General features: G+C 34.7%; 1 protein-coding gene across 4 annotated transcripts in view; it reads left to right on the top strand.

The window, feature by feature from the left end:
• Positions 1-19,520, top strand: part of LOC114650899 (rho GTPase-activating protein 6) — a 611,037-nt gene that overhangs the window by 437,153 nt on the left and 154,364 nt on the right. The window contains exon 2 of one of the 4 annotated variants that reach the window (XM_028800818.2): positions 3,821-3,915. The exons of the other annotated variants lie outside the window; for them this stretch is intronic. Within the exon in view, the coding sequence (XP_028656651.1) occupies positions 3,877-3,915 (39 nt within the window). The 5' untranslated portion in view covers positions 3,821-3,876. The remainder of the gene's footprint in view (positions 1-3,820; positions 3,916-19,520) is intronic. 4 annotated transcript variants of the gene reach the window in all.

Below are 19,520 nucleotides of genomic sequence, written 5' to 3'. Positions count from 1 at the left end.
CTGTCAAGACAAAGGGCCTGTTAAAGCCCATTGCGGCACTTCTTGTGTGATTTTGGGCTATACAAAAATAAACTGTACTGTATACAGTATGTGTTTCTTTGTATATTTTTTCCATGCCCTGATCCATCTCTAATGATGATGAGTTAAAGCAGGCATTAAAACAATTAAGATGGGCTTTATGTTGGGCATAATGTCCCAGTTTGGGACTGGTGACCCTATAATTTTCAATCAGAATGTCACCTTTACCTGATATCCATAACTGTTAATTGCTGTAATAAAGTTTACCTCCCTCTTCTGTCCCTAGCATTTGTCATAACAGTGTAGCTTTGCAAGCCCTATTTCATGAAAATGACAATGGCCCGACAGGCTCAAGCAAATGAGGAATAAACTGCAGAAGGTTTCTTTTTTATTTATTTATTTAGCTTTAGCATTTGCACATTGTCATTATATATGTATAAGGTGTGTGTGTGTGAGTGAAGGTGGTCTTTGTGATGGACTAGAGCTTTGTCCAAACCTGTTTTTAGCTTTTTCCCCTATCCAGGTAAGATAGCCTTTGGCCCCTGCAACCCTGAAATTGATTGAGAAGGTTCTAGAACCTGTCTACTACAATCAGTCCATTTAGGGCTACAGTGACTAAACAGCCTTCAAATGAACCTGAATGTTGCTCCATGCATACAGTTTCTAACTTTTTTATATTATCAGATAACATGTATTAGATTCAATCCTATCAGAAATTCCCCAGTGTGCTGTAATTTTTGAAAAATAAATATCAAGTGTTTATATAATTAATATATACTTACTCACTGGAATACACTTATTCAGAAAAATAATAAATTAATAACTATGAATACCATTGAGCTTTCATCCAAATTATAGCATTCCTCCTGTAGTTTTAAAGTTATATTAATGGCCATTTGTCAAAATCATTAGTTATTCAGAAGACTGAGAGTTTTATACATATATTTGTTAATATAAAATTTGCTTGGCTTCTTTTATATGGCCCTACACATTGCATACATGGCTTTTTTGTGAGTATTCATGCCAGATGAATATCTGGTTTGTTTATTACTTTATAACATATGTTTCATTCCTGAAGAAGTAAAAAAATGTACTTTTTTAAATCCATAAATAAGTAAAAACAAGGTTTGTATTTGCATGAGTTAAAAAGCTTTTAAGTGAGTCTAGTTGGAAATCTGATAAGGAAATACTTCCAAGTAGGCTTCCTCTTATGTAGACTGCCATTAATTAAGAAACAAAATAGCTTGTAGGTGCAATTCAAGAAATTCAGCTTTCTATTTCAGGGGCCTCGTGAAATTACTTACAGACTGCAGAGATGTACTGAAGTTGCAGGGAAAATTTCAAGTTGCTCTAATAAACAAAGTGATTTTGTTAAATACTTATGACAGTTGTCTTTGGTTCTTATTTTGTTTATATAGTCTATGTATTTACTTATAACTCATGCACATATATTTTCTTAGGCTGTGTTTTTCTATGTCTGGTTTGTAGCTAACTGGAGTTTTTCAACATAGGATACAAGGCAGAAAGTCAATTTGGCCTTAATAGGGTACACTTACCACACTCATGTAGGTTTTTATTTATGTATGCAGCACTTCTCATAAAGTGCAACAAACACTTAAACCAAGTTGCAGAATAAATACAGATGGGAGTCAAAAAACTTATGTTAAGGTTATAAGAAGAAAGAATAAAAGAAACAATAATCATGCAATTCCATCATTATTTTCTAATACAGGAAATTACTGTCCATTTTTCAATTAAGAATTATAATGCAAGAAAGATTTTCTCTTTCTATATTGTAAAAGATGGATAAGAATCATAATATAGCACATGATGGAGATTAAAAACATGCCATACCCTTTCATTATTAAGCTAAACAGCTTCAATTGTGAGTACACAGTCCACAGTGAAAACATGAAATAATTAAGAAAAAAGATTCATGATAAATTAGCAAAAACAATGGTTTCTGCTTTCAGATTTTAAAGTAACAAACATCACTTAATTAAATGCCTGAAGTGACTTCCATCCACATCCAAAGACAGAAAGCCTAAATTGTTTAAAACTCGCAGACAAGATCTCTTAGAAATTCCCACATGATACATATCTTTCCTAGGACCACTTGTTATGCTTTCTTGAGCTGTCCACCACAGTTCTGTCTCTGAAACATCTTTTTAAGATTTGTATATGTGTATGGGTGTTTATGTGTATGTCTATAGATTCATTTGAGGATAAGAAGTATTTTCATGTCAAAGTTATTTCTTCACAATTATGGTATATATAATTTTTCCAAATAAAACTATGCTCTAAAGAGAAGCATTTTTATAACATTTAAGAAATAACTTGTCTCTTTTTTGTGTTTTAAAATGGAATTGATTGGGCTGGTGTCCAAACCTGAAAACAAAAGCTTTAAAATTTCCCAGATACTTTGAAGCGGCAAAGGGTTCAATTTATTGAAACGCACCTTATATGTTTCCTAAATGTGCTTATGAGAACAAAAGTAAAATGGTTTTAATACATTGTATCACAGATTCCTGGTACTGCTTTCTTGAGATAAGGATTTGTTTTATGTTCACGTGTCTACTTGCAGTGGCAGTAGTGGGCAGAGTTTTGACATTTACCACAGGTGAAACCCTCTATTCTCCAATGTTTGTATAGCTTCAGACCACATATTATCCAACTTTGGTTTTTGTAGTTTTGTTTCTTCAATGGTTATATTGTGCCATGGTTTCTAACAAATGATGCTCAACTGTACACAAAAAATGTATCGAATGTCTGATGAAGTGGTAGATCTATCATTGTGCACTACATTCGTCTGATTTGAGCATACATCTGTTGTGTTGCATTGAAGCTTACAGATCTCATTGTAAAAAAAAAAAAAAGTAGGATTCTGTTTTTCTGTAGCCTTCACAAAATAATCTTCTTATAGTGTGTTAATTCTATGCCTTTCCCATGTGCTGAATAGTTAAAAATAAAAAATTAGCTTCAAGGCAAGATCATTAGTTTTGCTGGATCTTGGGTTCAGACATTCTGTTATGGTTCAGTCAAGTGACACAATACTTTTAAAAAGTCAGCATTTCTCCACATGAAACAATTTTGCTTATGGCAAAATAGAAACAAGAAAACACATTTTAATACAATACTGTATGTTAGTTCCAGGATCTGGCAGAATTATTTTATGTTCAAGATATTATACTTATTTTCTGTATTAAAAACTGATAAGCTTAGTATTAGTACACTAACATGACTTATAATTCATTTTTAAAAAATGGGTCTTTTTAAAATTAACCAGGGTTAATTATCAATAGCAAGAACTGGCTTTCTCCTTTCAAACATCTTAAATCAATGACTAATACATTTAGATATCTGATTTGATTGATTGTTACCTTTAATTGTTTGTATTTGCCTGTATAGTTCAATTTTTGTATAATGTAATGGATATCTGTATAGCTTAGAGTAAAGTATTAGTACATTGGAGAGAATGCTTTTCTTATCAGGTAATGTACCTATCGTAATACCATTCAGCATTGGTACTTGAGTTGGTCAGAGACAGTTTACAAATGGGACAGTAGTTCTATTGTGAAATGCACTTTAAAAGAATGTTTTCTTTAAATATACATTATGCATATAATCAGGAGCACAGATGACTAAAAGTTTGAAAAGCTTATTTTGATAAATTATTAAATATGAATTTAAAATAAAATAAAGAGCAGACTGCCCCTCTCCTTTTCTTCTTATTTTTTTTAGTTTGTTAAGTGGTGGAGCCTTTTGAATTTTTCTCTCTTGTTTACTGTCTTCACATTTTTAGTATGCCCCTGGGACTACTCTATATCTTAACTTCTTCAGAAGTCTGCAGAACAATTCATGTTTACACTTCAGGAAGGATCTGAAAACCACCTAAAGGTTAGTTTAGCCTACTTTAGTAAGATCTTGCGCTATGTGAGATTTCTACCTGGATTATGAGTCCTTGATACCCTCTGCTGTTGAATGACAACTAATACTACGTGCACTTTAGAAACTAAACTGACAGACAAATGTGTCATAAGTTTGAAAGATAGGAAAGAGCTCACTATGTGCTATATTTCAGCAACAACACTTTTTCTGTGGTGCATTTTTATACAAAGAGTGTAGTGCTTTACAAGATGTCAAAGAAAAAGTTGAAAGAAAACAAACAAGAAACAGTTATCCTTCTGTAGCAAAGAATATACCATGTCTTTTTCCTTGGCCCATTGTGATTTATGTTTTTAGGAGAAATTACATGTATATAATTGGTTTAATATTTACTGTTTTTGCAACTAAGGATATTTTCTTAGTATGCAAATTACATGTTCTGTGACTCTAATAAACCCTTAATCCTACTTTACATGGTTAGTAAAATAATCTTGCTTAAGGCATAGCCTGTTGTTTTAGGGATGATATTTTTCTTGTTTTAGAATAGAAAGAAGATAAATATGAGATCAATTGTTTTATTTATTTTTTCTTGGTAATAGAAAATGCCCAGTTTTGCCAAACATTTTTGCTACATATCCAGAAGAAGACAGTGTGAATCTGAGGCTATATTTTACAGGAGTAGGCTGATTTTGTAACAGGCATACCAGAATACCCACCAGTTGTGTTAAAAAATTAGTAACTGAGAAAGCGGAAGAATGTTGAGATGATTGAATTTAAAGATGGAAACAGGAAAGAACTTAAGCAGGAACTAAGGATCATTTATCAAGTTATCCCAAACATTACAAGTAATGTAACGAATGGTGAAACAGTGAGGTCATATTTACCTTTTGTCATGTGAGTCACAATCATGTTGTGTATGTATATATTAGGTATTTGTGATAAAAAGCACTCTTGATTTACTGGGGCAAGTTTGCTATATTATCACAACCATGCTTTATCTAATCAAAATAGCTTAATGAACTGAATGAGCTACTCTTAATCTTGTGATGTCTTTATGGTAGAAAGCCCATTTGATGTTCACAGAAAACCACACACAGGTTTCAGCTTCTAATTGTACTACATTTGTATGCAAGGATATGTTTGATTATTATAAATGGATCTGTTCCATTTTTGGAGTTTTACTCAGATAATCTGAATAATATACAGTATGTTAATAAACTGCTACCAATGTAGGACCCTTACATGGCTATTCTCGGTTTTAGGCCAAAAACATTTCTTACTCTTTTTAAAAGTATAGTTTAGGAAGAATGTAATGGTTATGTGTATCTGCTGTGTAGGAACAAGCACCGGGCAGAAATCAGCATTAGATGAGATGCTTTTCAGTTGGGACTCTTATTAGTTCTTTCTGACTAATGGTAAGAGTTGTTAGTCTTGTCAACAGCTCAGCACCAGTCATACAAGGAGTTCCTGAAGCCTTTGTCTTTGGGCCTCTGCTGTTCTGTATCTACATGCTGTCCTTTTGCCATATTATTTATAGCTTTAAAATGGGTTGTCATTTTTATGTGAATGATACTTAGATTATTTCAGTGTTAAAAGTGAAAGTTCATCAGAATTTTCCAAGCTCACAACTTCCCTCCTTGAAATCTAAGCCGGGATTGAACATAAGATTTTAAAATTAAACTGCAACAAAACCGAAGTCATGTTAACTAGCACTAAAGCTCACCTTAAAAAATGATCTCATTTTCAATGACATTATCACACGCATCTTCTTCTGCAAGGAATCTTGGTGTCATTTTTGATTCCTCAATTCTACCCACATAAATCACATTAAGAAATTTTCTTCTACCTCCGTAACATATCCCGTGTCCACTCATTCCTCTACTTTTCTGATGCTTTTGTTAACACCCTATTGGCAGGTACAGTTTCTAATGTGTTATCACAGCTCCAGTTGATCCAAAATTCTGCTGCAAGAGTCCTTACACAGTCCTGAGACAGCGAGCACATAACCTTACACCTCCTTTACTGGCTCCCTGTGATTGAATATAAAATTCTATTACTAATCTATTAAGCTTTAAATGACTTTGCACCAGATTACATCAGTAATCTCCTTCATCACTATGCTTCTGTTTACCCACTAAGCTCCACCGATTCTAGCAATCTCTTTGTGCCCCAAACTAACCTGTGTTCTGTTGGTGACAGAACCTTCAGCTATATAGTGCCCAGACGTTTGAAGAACCTCCTTAGATTAATTATATCAACTGACTTAATTCATTCTTATTAACAACTTACAATGTATTTGTTCAGGAAGGTATTTAACTATCGTCTTTCCTGTATTTATCCTTACTTACTTTTATAAGGATATTATTTGCATCCAGTGTTATATATACCCTATTGTTTTTTTTTTTTTAATTTCTGTGAAGAAAAATAAGAATGGGAAAGGTGCTATATAAGTAAAGTGTATTATTATTAATATTATTATACATGCTGTGTTAATTCTGTTAACTCAAATGAACTTGGCTTAATAGGCTTTACTACAAGTAGAAGGCATTATCCTTGGGGGGGAAAAGTTACCTGGACACAGTAAGAACATACAGAATTCTACATGCTGTACCACCATGCAACCGATAGAACAGCTAATTTTTGTTTAGTGTATTTTCTATGCTGGTCCTTTCTATCCTATATCATCACTTTATACTGCCTCACATTCAGTAAGCTAGTTTTCTTAATATAGTGAAATTATGACCCTGAAAAGTCTACTTTTTTGTGCTGTGGTAAGTTCTGCTAGTGTGCAATAAAATGTTTTACATAATGTCTAGGGTACTGTCTCGGCCTTGTGAAACTCTGTTAATTACTTGTCTTTAATGAAAGCCATGAGGAACTTATTATTCAGAATTCTTTGTTGTATTATTAACATGCACATTTTCTGTGCATTTATAGAGAACTGTAGTGTTTGCTTTAAAGAAAATAGAAAATATCAAATAATAATATATTGTAATATTTATCAAGACAAGTATTTACATCATAGCTTCCAATTTTCTGTTTTCAAACCAAAATAGTGAGGCATGTGTGCGTGCTTTTGATTCTGCAGTTGCACTAATTCTCTCTGAATCCTGGAACATTTTTTCAATATAGACAAAACATTTTATATGCCTTTGCATGAAAATGTTTAGTAGTGTTGGAAAACTTTTTCCTGTATGCTAGGCTTTTGGTCCACCTTTTGCAATACAGTGATTTATAAATGTGTAATACAGAGTGCAATGATACCATTGAAAGTTTTGTTCAATTGATATCATCTCTCTAACTGGAGTTAAGCAAAGCACATTGTGTGAAATTCACTGGATTACTGATAAATACTGTATTTACAGTCATTGGAAGCATAACAAGTTTGCGAATTTTTAGATGTTATGAATGGCACATATTTTATTTTGTCTAAAATGTAATAAAATTGTATAAATTGGAATATCTGATTTATTTTTCTTTGAACCATTATTTTTGAAACTCAGATTTGAGCGAGTTTGCTTCATTGAAACTATACCCGAGTTTTAAATAAGCTTTAAATAGAGCTTGCATTGTGACATTTATGCTGTTTAGTTTAAAACACCAGACATAAAAGGTTCCAACAATGTACTTAATCAGATAGGTGGCTAAGTAAAAAAACAATGCACACTACAGTTTGTATATGTTCCACCCTATATTAAACACTCATTGGTTTTAATTTACATTCATACTGTTCATTATAAACATATAATCTAAGAACTTGGAAATGTGCCCTGCCATATAAATGCTACAAAGGAAATAGAGAAGGGGTCAGCTTCTGTGGCAACCACAGTAAATCACAACATGGTATGAAAAATGCATCCATTTTCTGATCCCCTTACTCATTTCGTGGTTGAGGGCAGCACTGTGCTCAAGTCTGCCTTCAAGCAATAAGGTAATAAGTATTCATCCATCCATCCATTATCCAACCCGCTATATCCTAACTACAGGGTCACGGTGGTCTGCTGGAGTAAGTATTCATTAATTTTTTAATATATTAATTTTCTGAATAGTAAATGCAAGTAAGGTAAGCTGAGGGCAAGTGGCAGTGTATTTGAATCATGATTTGTTGCACATAGTTTATTTTGTTGCTTTGAATTCTTGTTCTCTGTGATGTGCTATATAAATCAGTTTGACAGACTTAATAAGTAGTGGGTTTCAGTATTATTCAAGCACAGTTCAATGTGATTTTACTAACATCAGTGCAGAAATCTGCATGGTAAAAAGTCTTATATGTATAATAAAGAATTAAGCTGTCACATACTGTAGTCAATAGAGAGGCTTTGACAGCTGAATTTAGTTAATTGCCAATCAGTCCATCTATTTTGTAACTGAATGTGTTTTTTCCAATTTAGGATCACCAGGATCTGTAGCCTAATCTACTAATTTAACCTACCAGCACTGGGTGTAAGGCAGGAACAACCTTTGATGGTGTGCCAGTCCATTTCAGTGCATTGTTATATCTTACCTTACAGGGCTTAACAGTTGCATGAAATTTTATTAGGTGAAGCTCATATGACTAAACATCAATACATTAGAACATTGTAACATTTAGTCCAATAAGCTCCCCCGTGCTTTTTACTTAAATTGACCAAAATAACATCTAGTTGAGATTTGAAGTTCGTTAAAGTGCCACCCTCTACCATGGTCTATCTGTTGATCTTTCTGTGAAGAAAACTTTCTATTATTTGTACAGATTTTTCCCTTAGCAAGTTTCCAACCATGCCCCTGCATTCTTGTTGAAGAATTTATTTTAAAGTAACATACTGTACAAAGAATCCATGTTGGTCATCTTTTGTCTTTTCTGCAATGTTTATTTCCACCTGCCTTTTAACTCTATTGATATCCTCTTTAACCATTGGTTAGTGTTGGGTTTAATCACATCTATATCTGAATCCTGTCCTGATCATTACATACATACAATATACAGACAGCTGTAAACATCTTTAACCTGACATTCACAAACAACCATTTTTATAAAAAAACAAATTGTGACATGTTAATCTAAATAATAAAGTAGGTGGTTGAGTCAGATTTATAAGGTACAGTAATATCTAGCATAGCTTTTACAACTGTGACATTTGTAAGCCAGGTAGTCTTGGTCTTGATTAGTCTGATTTTGTGTTTAAAGTGTAGAAGAAACAAGCAGACAAAGCCTATTCGGTCATTTGGAGATTCTGCAAAAGAATAAACAGACAGGTGCCCTGGCCAAGCTTCAAAGCTAGTATTGTGGAGTTGTGAGGCAATAATACTAACCACTGCTCCACCGTGACTGCCCAAAATGTCTCTTTGCAATTATCATGCCTGTAATATGGAGGTAGCAAGGCAGTGACATACAACTTGCTGCTGTGTAATGTGATACTTTTCTGCTGCACTTAGAAAGTGAGAGACCTGCCTCCTTACTTAAGTGGTAGGGGATATCCTCTTTCTTTCCCCGGAGGTCTTGGGTTAGTGGCCATATAAGGAGTATGAAACAGAAAGGTGCGAGATCATGAGTAATTGTTTACTAGAGACAATACCTAACAAAAAAAATAAAATAATTGGTAATTGTAATATACAGTTTTGTATAAACAAAATATGACATGGTAGGACCAAGACTAATTTAACACTAGAATTCCTGAAGCCTACGAAAAAACTCGTAATCCCGGCCCACTTTAAATCCCTTCACACCTCTCCATCAACATCTTTTGTTTTGTAAATGTGTGGATCAGCTTTAGCAGCAAGCAGCTTGCTGTCCCATCCCCTGCCTTGACGGAGCTCTACTCTCACTTTGAGCAAGTCGCCACGCTAGTGTTTAGACCTGACAACACCGTGCTGACGGTGTATGCGCTCATACGCATTATTAGTATAACATTGAAAAAGTTTCTGTTTTAGGTATGTTTTCAGCATTTCTTGCATTTCTCGCATTTCCTTTCATCCTACACTTACCCAAATCTTTGTAGACACGGAACACACATGAAATGCATGTGTTCCAAATAATACTGTATTATCTACCCTATACAACTCCAGATCTCACACCAAGATAAGGAGCCTTGGCTTGAGCTGGAAGAACTTTTTCTCCAAGCTGAGCTCCGTCAAGGTGGGTGATGGGACAGCAGGCTATTTGCTGCTTGTGCTGATCGACACATTTACAAAACTAAAGACGCTGAGGAGGAGATGCGAAGGGATGTAATGTGGGCCAGGATTACGAGTTTTTCCGTAGGCTTCAGGAATTCTACTGTTATAAACATAATATTTAATAGGTTCCTGAATTTAATATGTTTATGCACATTTTTAATGTTAACAATATTAAACTTTGCTTCAAGTCAATAATATTCTAATTGTAGAAGCAGTGCTCCGCATCTCCAGTTTGATAGCATCACTTCCCTGTTTACCAACACAGTAGCCCCTAAGACTCTTGTGATTTTTGCATTATACTTTTTGAGATGCCTAAGATCACCAAGCTCTCTCTCTCCAAACTCTGGTGCTATATTCTGTGCAGATCACTACGTTAGAGTGACATGAAAATTAAAAGCATTTATCTTAAGTTACTGGGTTTAATTATTTTTTTGTTTTGTAGAATATCATTTACGTTTTAGTTTACTTTATTTTAGCTACTCTAAGTGTTTAGGTATAATAGTTGAGCTTATTAGAAATTGCAAATAACAATACTTTTCTTAGATTGACTTTACCCCCTTATTGAACCAGCTGGACACAGGATGCCTTTGGCTAGATGACCTGGTATTTTGAATGATGTGTTTTATTTCTCAACATGCATTTTAAATGTTTTCCTTTAAAGAAAGAAAATATCACTGCTATGAGCAAGAGTCTGATAGTCTTGAGTGTTTTAGCCATATTTGGTTTTTGTTTGGGTATAGTTTTTTTGCCAGATTTTCTTGGATCTAATTGAACAACATGCTTATAGCCGTTTGGCATTTCCGTATAAGCAGATTTGCAAGATGGCTGATAAATGTTGATTTTTCTCATAAAGCAGAACATCTGACTTCAGCATAATTCTCATTAAGCTTATCTAGAGATAAGTTCTCATGGGATGTTTTGTTTTGCTGAAATTAGCCATCTGAATTATTCTATCTATCTATCTATCTATCTATCTATCTATCTATCTATCTATCTATCTATCTATCTATCTATCTATCTATCTATCTATCTATCTGTCTGTCTGTCTGTCTGTCTGTCTGTCTGTCTGTCTGTCTGTCTGTCTGTGTCTGTCTGTCTGTCTGTCTGTCTGTCCATCTATTGATAAAGGTAATGTACTTTTGTCGAGTAGGAGTCTAGCAGACTATCAAAATTTGATAGATTGAAGAACAATAATTTAAGCATAAGTAAAATTTAAAATATGGCTTTTATAAAAATGTCTTTTTTGTTAGTTGAAATATTCATCAAGATAAGCTTCTTCTTAAGTTTGGTGTAAAATATTTGGTCACAAATGTGGATACTGGAAATATAAGGAGGTGATATGTTAAATTGGGTTATGTTAATTTAGGGCAACTAATACCCCAGGTTAATTGACGTCAAACAGTGTTCCATTGTGTTATGCATGATGAATTGCTGTAGTGGCTAACAAGTTTATAGATTGTGCAGTAAAGCAAGCAGACAAAAACCAAAATTCTGCATCGTGGTAGTCAGAACATATCCTAGAATCACTGGGCATAAGATGGTAAGTAATCTGGTTAATAACTGGACACACTCAATCATTGCCTTGGAAGGAAAGGCAGAAAGAGAGAGGATTGTTTAAGGACCCGTGGCTTCATTTATAAAACTTTGTGTGGATTTGAGCATGAAAATATTTGCACGACAAAAAAACAGGAAAATGTGTGCAACCAAAAAAAAAATCGGATTTATTAAACCTGACAAATGCAAATTTCTGCTCAATTTACCGTTTATAAATCACAATCATCTAGTGTCTGCAACACTGACCTGGAACATACATATGTTGAGCATGGTGATTTACCTCATACATATACAATCACACTGCGGTGGGCTGGTGCCCTGCCCAGGGTTTGTTTCCTGCCTTGCGCCCTGTGTTGGCTGGGATTGGCTCCAGCAGACCCCGGTGACCCTGTAGTTAGGATATAGCGGGTTGGATAATGGATGGATGGATGGATATACAATCACATTGCTGCAGAAACTCATTGGTTAGTAGAGCAGCTCCCTCCACCTACATTCAAGAGTCCCATCCACCTACTGTACATTCAAGAGTATCTAGCTGTGCTCTGGAACTGTGAGTGCAAAATCATGCATGCAATTATAGCGCCTCTCCTGTGTGATCTGAAGGTATGGGAAAGGCATTAAGAACCACTGTCTGAGTGGGTACACACATTTTGAATCTCTTTTTGTGCGTGCACAATTTTTTTAAATGAGACCCCAAGAGATGAGAGAGAGAGAGAGAGAGTGCCCACAGTCAAACATTCTTAGCAAAATGTCAAAGCAGGAAGTCCAAAATATCTATTGTCAAGTCCATATTACTAACCAAAAGTCATAGAATATACTAAATTTCTAACTCCTTGAAAGATTTTTTTAACAACTAGCATTCAATGTTTCCTTTTACAAAACCCAGAAACTTGGGTACTACCCATAGTGCAACACCATCTTATACAAGAAATGGCCATTGACATTACTCTGTGACAATTTCTGGTCATATGGGAACAGTGGCCCAAGAAACCATAAACAAAATAGTGGAATCCATGAACATGCAAATTAATGGAAGGAATTATTAAGGATAAGATTTAGCAACAAATGGCAAGTACAGGAATTTTTCTGAACAGTCAGCATGGGTTCAGAAGAGGGAGGTCATGTTTTAACAACATGGTGGAATTCTACGAGGATGCAACAATAGGATATGATCAAAGTGGAGCATATGATATTATTTATCTTGCCTTTCAGAAAGCATTTGATAAGGTGCCACATGAGAGGCTGGGCATCAAACTAAAAGGAGAATGAGTTCAGGGTGATGTTTGTAGATGGTTGCAGAATTGGCTCAGACACAAGAAGCAAAGGGTGATGGTGTGAGGAACCTTATCAGAATTGGCTGGTGTTAATAGTGGTGTTCCATATTTTATTTTTAATATATATATATATATATATATATATATATATATAAATCATTTGGATAGGAATATAAGAAACAAGCTAGTTAAATTTGCAGATGATAAGATAGGTGGATTGGAATCCGTTAGATCTTTACAGAAGGACTTGGACAGCGTACAGGCTTGGGCAGATTTGTGGCAATAAATTTAAAGCATTACACATAGAAAGTAAAAATGTTAGGTTTGAATACACAATGGAGGAGGAGGATGAGGTTAGGAGCATGTGCTGATACATGGGATGTATGAAAATCGAGAGTACACCTTACTCAACACTATCAACTACCAGACAGTGTTCAGAATGCTAACAGGATTTTAGGTTATGTAGCGCCCTGATGTATAGAGTACAAGTCCAAAGACTTTATACTCAAGCTTTATAATGTGTTGGTGAGGCCTCATCTGGAGTAATGTGTGAAGTTTTGTTCTCCATGCTACATAAAGGACATAGCTGCACTTGAAAAAGTCCAGAGAAGATCAACTAGACTGATTCAAGGGCTACAGGGCATGAGATTAAGAGGTGACATGACTGAAGTGTTTAAATTATGAAGGGAATTAGTACAGTGGATCAAGACTGTTATTTTAAAAGAATTATTCGAGAGCACAGGGAAACAATTGGAAACCTATAAATTTCACACAAACATTAGGAAGCTTTTTTCTGAACAGAGAACCAATCAGACACTTGGTATGAGCTACAAAGTAGTGTGGTAAGACAGTAAGACTTTAGGTAATTTCAAAGCTACACTTGATGCTTTTTTAAAAGAATTAAGTGGACAGGACGGGAGAGCGTTGTTGGGCTGAATGGCCTGTTCTCGTCTAGATTGTGCTAATGTTCTAAAAAATTACACAAAATGGTGACAGTTAAGAGATACTAATTGTTGTGATATCCAAAACAAAACTGATAAAAAGAGTGAACAGGCCTCAAAAAAACCAAACCAGAACTTCACTAGTCTGCTTCAGCAACAAGCGTCACCCTAAAATTCAAAAACAGTAAATATGTCAGAAAAAAAGGACAACATACATAAGTCAGGAAACAAGCCCTGGCTGAAACATAACACAAATAAATTACAGAATTAATTACTGATGAGTCAAAAATAAAAAGAAAACAAGATCAATCAAATATATACAAAATAAACTTCTGTATGTTGAAAAATCTGAAATAATTGGAGTACCTGCTTTGTGTGCTGGTTGGCTTTGATATATTATTTAAAAGAATTTTTAAATTGTGAACAACAGTAAATCATTTGCTTGTTTCAAGCAAACTGACACTGTTCATGCAAACATTTTCCAAACCTGTTTCTTCCTGTTTAGGATTTTTGGACAGTCTGCAAGTCTAACAGCATTCCAGTGAAGGGAATGCTTAAGGTTTCATTCTGTTTGGTAGTCTTTACACTTGACAAATCAAAAGAATGCACTTTTTAACTAAAAAGTCTGTTCTAGAAGATAAAGAACAGGACCTGACAGAAGGGAGACTTTGATTAAACTGTCACTAAAAAGACACTTTGTGGAAACGACTAACATCTGAAATCTCGTGTATTTATTCTGTTCTGGGACTGTGAATATATTGTTAACAGGAGTCATAATAAAGAAAAAAATATATCAAAGTTTTGTAACAGCAAATAAAATATTCAAAGATTAATGCAAATTTGCCTCTAAAAGTTCTTGTATTTTAGCAGGTTAAAATCATACTTTAAGGGCATTAGATCTTATGGATCATGCAAAAGAGTGGTTCAGTGCATGTATTGCCAGTTACAACATTTTTTTTTTTATTTGGGTAGTAGAGTCAGAGTAATTTCCAGCAGAAAGAACTTCTTTTTTTATCACATTTACATCATCAAAGGCAAGGGGAGAAAATGGCAGTTGAGTTAATGAGCACAAGTCCCTATGGAAGAGTCAAAAATAGAATGTAAACTATTTTGAATTGGTCACTTAGCTTAAATTAGGCTATCCAGTTTTTTAATTTTTACCAGATCTTGTTTTTTCCAAAATTAAATCGTGAATAACCACTTTTTAGTCCCATATATGTTAATTTCTGAGACAGAACCTACTCTCAGTATACACGTGGTCTGCAGGATAACTACTATAGTGCAATGCCTATGAAAAGTATTTACATCCCTGAAAGTTTGCACATTAGTGATTCACCGTGGATTTAATTATTTGTTTGATACTGATCAACAAAAAACAATGTCAAAGTGAAAACGTATCTCTACAGTGTGATCTAAAACAATTACAAATATAAAGTACAGAATCATTGATTACATACATTTTCAACCCCTTCCTGTGAGTGTTTAGTAGATTCACCTTTGGGAGCCATTACAGCCTTGACCATGTGTGGATGGCACTCTGTCAGCTTTGCATACCTGGACACTGCAATTTGTTTCCCACTCATCTTTGCCAAAGGTCTCTCCGGGTGCATGGAGATCATGAATTAACAGCCTTTTTTAAGGTGAACCATGAGAAGTCAAGCAAAATGACACCTTTTGTTGGCTAACTAAAAGATTACAATATGCAAGCTTTCAAGGCAGCTCAGGCCCCTTCTTGCCTCAAAAGCTTGCATATTGTAATCTTTTCAGTTAGCCAATATAAGGTGTCATTTTGCTTGACTTCTCATTACATCCATAATGGTTAACATGGTACAACACCCTAGTACTTAAGGTGACCCACAAATTCTAATTTGGATTGAGATCTTGACTGTGACTGAAGCTCTCCAGGACATTAACATTGTTGTTATTAGGCCTTCCCTGTGTATCTTTGGCTTTATGCTTACTGGAAAACAAATCTCCTCCCAAGGTTCAGGTTTCTTGGAGGTTTCTTTACTCTAGTATTTCCTTCTATTTTGTTGCATTAATTTTAGCCTCTAGCCTCTCAAGCCTTGCAGGGCCTGCTGCAGGGAAGTGTGATGCTGTCAACATCATGCTTCATTGTGGTGATTGTATGTTTTTGATAACGTGCACTGTTAAGCTTACACCAAAAAGCTCAATTTTGGTTTCATCAGAGCATCAAACCTTCTTCTAGCTGACTTCAAAATGTGGCTAGCTGTGATGCCATGTGCTTTTTTGTAACAGTGGCTTTATTTTCTTATATCCATCACCCTGACCTGTGCTTTTTAATCACCTTTTCATGGAGTTACTTAGAGTGTTCCTTTGTCCTTATTGTGTAGCTTAGGTGATGCTAGTGATTTACCACAAGTTGGACCTTCCAAATATAGGAGAGTTTAAACTACAATCAATTGAAATCTCTTGACTGATGTCTATTGAAGTAATTACAGGACTTCTAAAACCAATTAGCTAGACCAATGATGATTTACTTTTGTAATATTAAAAGGGGTGAATACCTATTGAATCAATTACTTTGTATTTTATATTTGTAATTGATTTAAAAGAGTTTTCAGAGATCAGTTTTCACTTTGATTTACACAAGATTTTTTTTCTGTTGATCAGTGTCAAAAAAGCAAAATTAAATTCACTTTAATTCAAGTTATAATGATAAAATGTGAAAAGTTCCAAATGGGTGAATACTTTTTTATAGGCACTGTGTGGACCTGTGAAAGTATAGATGGGTTTGGAGGAAGGTATTCTTGGCCAACACAAAGCAAGAAAGCAGCCAAATGTGTTAATCTGTAAGCTTGAATCACATTATGATTATTATTGGTGAATGCTTTGGCAGAAGAATTAGTGATAAAGACTACTCAGCTTGTTCATATTTTAAAAGGAACAGTGGTGTTGGTGAAGTTCAAATTCAATTTGAAGGGAAATACATAAGACTGTGAGCCAAAGTTCAAACTCTTTAGCAATGATGTGTGTGTACTGAGTAGGGATTCAAAGAAAAAACAGACCAAAAGTTATGATTCATTTGAATGTAAATGATCACAAAGGGGCATAAAGGTTAACTAAAAACATTCTGTCAAAAACTTCACAGAAAGGGACATTGTGGCCAGGGTGAAATACATAAACATTTTATTACACCTGATGGAGTGAACCAGCATGAAACGATACAAAGAAAAGGTGAAACATATTGATTTATTATACCAGTCGTAATCCAAAAATAGTTGAGGTTAAAAAACACAAAGCAGCAAAGTGCCGCACAGACAGATGTATCAAAAAGATAATATCATACATGTGATACAGAGGTATTCCCAACAGAAGTAGCGTTTCTGTCTACTTCCCGCTTTTATTTCTATCATATCTGTCATAACATGACTGCCACATGTTTAATTTTACATGGCAATGAACACGTATAGGAGTGGACAATGACAATTTATTGATAAAATGAGTAGCTAGGAGTAGAGCACTAAGCAGCTCCTAAGTAATTTAGTTCCAGATTGAATGATTTTGGGCTACATCAAAAAATTATGATAACTTGATTTTAGTAGTATTGTGCAAGATGAAAACAAACTGGGTGTGAGCAGTCAGTAAATATTCTGAAGATGATATTAGTGATATGGAACAGCAGTTCTAATCACAACTCATTCTACCTAAGACAGTGTTTTCCACCAGCATCACAGCAACATGTGATGACATTTCTAACAGGAGAATGGTGTTGTTTCCTACTTTAGCAGTCTAATAGAATCTACTTCGAATCATGTTATTGCTGTTCTGGCAGCTTGTGGTGACTCAACTTACCCATAATTTATCATATACATTTAGATATGATAAACGAATATGTAAACTTCCTTCAGTTTCCATTGGGAATGTAAATGTAGCGATGGGGAAGAGTAAAAGAAATTAGTGCTTAAAGCTTAGACATCTAAGTTTTGTCATTCTCCACATCTAGAGAGGAAGCTAAAGCACTTCTACTACATTTTTAAAATGCCTTTCTGTGTGTAAGCAGAGCCCATTATAGTACTAATATCCACCACCAGAACTGTGGATTATTTATAAAAATGGCATTGTTATTTACTTCTGTCTAGTTCAGGATGGTTTTACTGTGTTAAATACAGTATCTAATACAGTTAGATAAATGGAAAGTGCTACCAAAGTAGGATATGACCTCCATGATCCCTGGTTGAATTAAGCAGAATTGATAATGGATGGTTGCTGGATTACTGTATCAGTTACTGGCAAAAGTGATACTGTATCTGATGCATTATCAGAAAGTACAGCATTATTAAATAAATAAACATGAAACACAGTGACATGGTGCCAGTTACTTACTGTAAGGTTTACATATTTTCACTGTATCTGCATTGTTTTTCCTGTATTTATTCTGATTGATTGGAGAATGTAGATTGTTGCTCTGTGAGTGAATTTTACACTATTATAATAGTCAGGTGCACTTATCTTGGCAGTTTTCAAGGTGCTCTTATTCCTGCTGGAATGTATTTTTGGTTCTCGTGATCAAGTATTCATATAAAAAAGTTTAAACGTGAATAACGAGTGGGCAAAAAAAGAGAGCCTATAACATAATCTTAAATGCATGACAGCTAATGATAGCATTTATGTAGAACAGATTTCAATAAGATTACTAAAGTTGGCTTCTGCAGTTTTTCATTAGAAATGTTTTGCATACCTTCTATAGTACAGAAACTGAAAAAAATTAAACAATACCAAAATAAGCACTGGTATTGTGAAACTCTATTTTGCTTCTTAGAACTTTACAGATGATGTTTTTCATTGCTTTATGTCTTGTGCTTCAGCCACACCAAGAGAGAAAAGTAACCAAAATAACCACAAAAATGGACACTAGAAGGGTAAAACTGGGCTTGTAATAGGGCAAACACAGTTGTAAATAAATAAAATATTATTATATTTATATTTTTATTTAATATAATATTATTATGCTCTTTAACAAAAGGTCTCTGTGGAGCAAAAATAAAAAAAAGAACTAGCCCACTAGAGAATCCAAGGAAAACAAAGTCCCACTATGATATTTAAAGAGAATGTTTAAAAACAGAGCAAGAAGGTGAAAATCCAGAAAATGACAATGATAAGCAAAACACGAGGAAACTCACTACACCACTAGTGCATTTGAACGAATCACCAAAAACAGTGGGAAACTCTCGCCTTTACAGAGCTGAGGTCAGTTCCTGTTGGTGATGGGCAGGTCTTCCCGACTCATGGGAACCACCTTCAAAAGACATAGAACGTGATAAATGATACATAGATACACACAAACTAAGTAAATAACCATAATAACAGAAGCAAAGGAATCAAAATTGAACAAAACAGACATTAAACAAGTATTTGAACTCCATCCAGAAGAGGAACCCTGGCTGACACATAACATAATGCAGATGATGTTGATGATGTCCTCTTTGCCTTATCTGACTTGTCCCTTTGGCACATACTCAAGGGATTTACTGCTGAGTGTGAAGCAGCTGGGATGAGGATCAGCACCTCCAGGCTGAGGCCATGGTTATGGATAGCTATAAATGGGAACAACTGCCCTTAGTGGAGAAGTTCAAGTATTTTGGAGTATTTTTCACAAGTGATGGAAAAAGGGAGTGGAGATCGACAAGCAGATTGGAGTGGAGGCAGCTGTTCCATGAGTGCTGTACTGGTT

Source organism: Erpetoichthys calabaricus, chromosome 4 (assembly GCF_900747795.2).
Source record: "Erpetoichthys calabaricus chromosome 4, fErpCal1.3, whole genome shotgun sequence".
Taxonomy (NCBI): Eukaryota; Metazoa; Chordata; class Cladistia; order Polypteriformes; family Polypteridae; genus Erpetoichthys; species Erpetoichthys calabaricus.
The sequence above is the reverse complement of the archived record's forward strand: the minus strand, read 5'-3'. Positions and strand labels throughout refer to the sequence as shown.